General features: G+C 38.0%; 1 protein-coding gene across 1 annotated transcript in view; it reads right to left on the bottom strand.

The window, feature by feature from the left end:
• Nucleotides 1–5,000, bottom strand: part of LOC138016241 (uncharacterized) — a 25,649-nt gene that overhangs the window by 3,601 nt on the left and 17,048 nt on the right. Inside the window, exons 4-5 of the mRNA XM_068863415.1 lie at nt 2,132–2,171; nt 95–221 (exon numbers count right to left, since the gene is read on the bottom strand). Of these exons, the coding sequence (XP_068719516.1) occupies nt 95–221; nt 2,132–2,171 (167 nt within the window). The remainder of the gene's footprint in view (nt 1–94; nt 222–2,131; nt 2,172–5,000) is intronic.

Genomic DNA, 5,000 nt, shown 5'->3' on the forward strand with positions numbered 1-5,000 from the left:
ATTATTATTAATCCAATAAGTCCTGTTGTGCTAGTGCATTTCAATTTTATTCTGTTAGTAAAGTTGGTCAAACGAAAGTTAAACAAGTGAGCACCTTGTTTCCGTTGATCTTTATGACCGGCGTCCATCCACCATCTCCACATCCCAAATCCCCCATATGACACAAAATGGGAAGTAGCTGCGTTCCCAGGTCCAGGGTTACAATGATGCTCACGTTTGACCTGTTAGGTATGGAAAGAGCTATAAACACCAGACCCTGCGTGGACACGGATATATTATGACTAAAATGCTATATCCTATATGACGCTATCTTTCGATATCACAAAGGTATATTTTGATGGGATTAACAGTATTATCATAAAGCAAGGTCGAATTACCACCGTGAACGATTTGGAAAGCTGACCTTTCGCGCGTTAGCCCTTTGTCAGAACGAATAGAGGAATTGTGGGTTTTGTTGGTGTTTTTGATGGTGTTGAGGAGCTTTGCCATTAGTGGAAATATGGAAACATGAATTAGTGAATAAATTAATGGAGTGGGAGGTGTTCATTGATTCTGTGAGGATAGCGTGTACCTAGTTAAAAGATGAAGTTTTGTTCGAGATTTTAGCGGCTTTCTGTGTTCCTGTGGACTGAATCGATTCGTTTAAGTCAAATCTATTGCATAACCTGCACACTATGTAAGAAGACCTACATAGGGGAAACAGGGAGAAGATTGGCGGACCGCTTTCGCGAACACCTACGAGATGTAGAAAAAAAAACGACAAAAATGCGTCAAAACCAGTTGCGCGCCATTTTAGTCTTGCTAATCACTCCCACCACAACATGACAAAGTCTCGGCCTATCCTTACACCACGGTAGCACAGAAAGCCGCAAAGATCTGGAACAATGAACGCCTCTCATTCCATTAATTTATTCACAAATTCATGTTTCTATATTTCCACCAATGGCAAAGCTCCTCCACACCCTCGAAAAAAACAAACAACACCCACAATTCCTCTATTCACTCAGGCGAAGGGCTAACTCTCGAAGGGTCAGCTTTCTAAATCGTTCACGGTGGTAATTCGACCTTTGTCAACAAGTTAGATCAAACTAAATTGTGATGTTTCACTCTCCCACCGACGCAGCACATCTTTTTCTTTAGAAACCCAGAAATTTGTTTCCAAGTTACTGTATGATTTAATCCTTGTCTAGATTTATGAGTCCTGCGACTCAAAATTAGCTGTTTTTATAGTTTAGCATGGGTTACCTCTAACAGCCCGAAAACCAAAGGCAGTGAAGCGATGAATCATTTGTAGATGCCGTCATGTCGTCTGAGCTCAAAAAGAGAACCCAGCAATCATATTGAAAGGAAATGTAAATGATGCGTTTGGAAGAAAGTGTACTTAACAATCCACTCGAATCATAACATAGTTAACCTTCCTGGCTGCATTGTAGGGGATAACAAAGTCGCTAAAAGCACACAGTATGGTGGAGCTGCTTTCAAAATTTTCAGAGTGGTCATGGGGTAAGCGTCTTAACCTTTTGTCCACGCCTGATGGATCAGTCTTATGCTTTGGAAATCGATGGCCATTGAAGACAACCTGGTTGCTACTTGCAACCTGGTTTGCAGACGTACTGACGGTCGTTAACTACATCTTACTAACCGAGTGCGAGGGCCGTACTTTAAAATTATTTACCTAGTGTTTTTTCTTGTTCATCTATGGCCAAGCGTGAACCGCGCTGGCCATAAATCAACGGGAATCCGTAATTTTACAGTACGGACCAAGAAAACGAGGTTAGTAAGATGTTTATTGCATATCTCTGGTAATCAGCTGCGGGGGAAAGAAAACTAGTTGAAGTCAAGCCGAAGGTTCAACTGCCACAAAGATTGCCCTGTCGAAATAAAAAAAACTAAATCTTCTTGGCTGTTTGAAATAGTTGCTTGCAAGATTAAAACAGTTTTACAAGTTTATGTAACAGAAACGGCATGAAAAAGTTGCTAGGCAATGTTTTATCGAAATTTCAAATTTAGCGGGCCGTACTGCAGAATACGGCCCTCTGATTTAGCCAATCACAGCGCGCGCACTATCTGAGAGATGTAATAATGCCTACTTGCGAACATTGCGAGAGCTTCATGTTATATATTCTCTCACCTGTGTTTATCATAAAAATCTTTGCACGACTTTTGAACAGCTGAAAGAAAACATACGGTCAAATGTAGTTGTTAGCTTTTCAGAAAGCCAAAACAGGTTAGACTTTCGTTAAAGGCGCTATGTCACGCAAAATGATGTAATTTCATGACACCCTAAAAACCCAAAAAGTAGAATGAAACACTGCAATGACCCCTTAAATCTGTTGAACAACATAAAAGAAATACAGCAAAGGGAAAAGAAGCATGGATGGCTACTAATGGTCAGGATTGAAACGGTTTGCATTTGGGTATTTTTGAAACAAATCAGCCCGACGTTTTTCAATTTTTTTTTCAAATTGCCTGAATAAAGATAGATTTTGCTCAGAATCATCTTGTTTGTGATATGATGATAATTTTATAAGTAAAGGAATTCTACATAACTATTTTTTAGTTTTAAACTATTGATTTACTAAATATTTCCCCGAGACACCCTAAAATAATGTGACATAATCCCTTTAAGGAATTGTGGTACGTATGTAAAAATATTAAATTGAATTGACCGTTTTCAGATTGAACTGAAGAGAAGCCTGCTTATCGTGGTTCCCGAGTAACAGCGTCTTCTCCTCAAGTATATGGCTATGGAATTAGATGTGCAATGGTTTAGAAATTGACTTCTTAACAAACCGAGCAAAAACCGTGCGCGGCAGTTATTACTCTGTAGTGGTCTCCCGTCAGGTCCGGAGGGAACATTCCTTGTGGGCCACATTTTGTTTCCCATCTATATTAACTGGACATATCGTCCTCTAATGGAAGGTTTGCTGATGACACCGGAAAAAGTGCACAGAAAGCTGTTTAACCTTGAAACTGATACATGAGCCCTTCAATCCCATACTGACCACTTCGTTAAATAGGGAACTCAATGGCAGCTTAGGATTAAACCGGAAAATGAGAGACAGTGCGGCGAATAACCCAAAACTGCGACAAGTTGCTCCTGATTTCTATACTAATGGGACCAGAACTAAAATCTGTCAAGAATGCAAAAGACCTGGGCGTCGTGATCTCGCCTGACTTATGGTAGGGCCATAGAACGCCCCTGGGCCTTCACATCAAGAAATGCTGTCCATGTTGTATAAGAATGAAAGGCCTCCTATCTTTGATTATGCAGTTTCACTCTGGTGTCCTATCCTTATTAAAGATACCGTAGGATTGGAAAGAATCGAGGGATGCCTGTTCTTCGGTGAAACAAGGGCAAGGCATGAAATTTAAGTGAAATTTAGTGATTTGTTATAATCAAGGACAATTCCCGTTCTCAGGCCAATGTGAAAAGCGCGAAGTGTAACTCTCACGAGTTCTCAATTTTTGCATTCATTTTTCAAAAATGGAATAACGTTAACCTCCCTCAGAGGATGGCCTACGAGAGAACTTAAATTTTTTTATTTTATTTTATTTTTTTAATTAATATATCCTCATTTATTAGTTTACATGTTAATTTTAAACTATACATAGGAGCTATATATCGAAACTACGCTACCTATCTATAATAAACACAGAACATCCAAAACTGCACTATACACAATTCAACATATTACAATACTACAGTATTAGTTTAAGTTGGGAGTTGGAGGTGATAGCTCATACTCCATTATGGGTAAAAATTGATGCCATTTTTTATTATGAAAATGGACTTTGTTATTTTTCCTCGCAATGAAACGCTCGATCTGGTGCGTTGTTTTGCATTTTGATATTAACAGGGCAATAGTAGGAAACGTTTGGCTTAATTTCGAACGAAAAATAAGGTATTTGCTCTCAAGTATAATGTAATTAACTAGAATATTGTCATCAACATTATCCGGCGCAGAAAAAAGCCCAAATAAAATATCTTGGATATGGAAGTTTTTAGAAATTAACTTTTGCGATTTGAGGAGAATGTTTAGCACGTTCCAAAAGGTGCTAACCTTACTACAGTAAAAAAAGAAGACGGTTCTAATGTCTCCAGTTCTTTATTACAGAAATAACATAAAGGGGAAACGGCTAAACCAAATTTGAAGAGCATAATGTTTGTATAACAAATTCTATGAAGAACTTTATGTTGGAATTCTCTTAACTTTGTATTCAACGTTATTTTAAAAGACAAAGAAAATATTCTTTCCCAGTCTAGTTCAAATGTCTTTGTGTTGAACATTTCGTTGTATTTTTTCATAGAGGTAGGATTACAACAGATTTTAGAAGAAAACGTTTCATACAATAGTTTCGATTGAATCTTTTCAACATCAACCTTTTCCCCTCCAAGGTGTAGTGAAAAACTATCCAAATCTACATAACAATCGTGTAAAAGAGCTGCATTTTCATTTGTCTTTAACAATCTACGCCATTCCTCCGGGATGGCACAAAAGAGACTAAAAAGGAAATAATGATCTATAGGTGAGAGGTGTGCATGTTGTAGGTAAAAAAGCTGTTTAAAATTGCCATGTGAGTCGAGGAGGTTCCGAATAGTTATAATACCAACATCAATTAACTTTTGGTTGAAAACTGAGCGGGATTCAATGCAGATGAACCTATTGTTCCATAAAAATTGTTCATAAATCTCCGAGGCTGAGGAAGGGCTTACACAGTTTAAGGAGGCCCATGTCATAATGCACTCTTTGTAAAATTTAGGGTTATTGATAACTTGGAATAGTTGAAATTGCAGTGAAACAAGAATTTACCACCAACCTTCCTTAAATGAAAATCCAAGAAATACTTCCAACTGGCTGCATTTGGAGTTAGATACTTCTTTATACACATGATTCTTTGAGCGGAGATCATCGAGTTCAAGTCAGGCATTTTAAGTACACCTTTTTCTATTTGATTTATTAGAACCGCGCGTTTAACTTTATCTTTACCTTTCCAGA

The sequence above is a fragment of the Montipora capricornis genome, chromosome 9 (genome assembly GCF_036669925.1).
Source record: "Montipora capricornis isolate CH-2021 chromosome 9, ASM3666992v2, whole genome shotgun sequence".
Lineage (NCBI taxonomy): Eukaryota > Metazoa > Cnidaria > Anthozoa > Scleractinia > Acroporidae > Montipora > Montipora capricornis.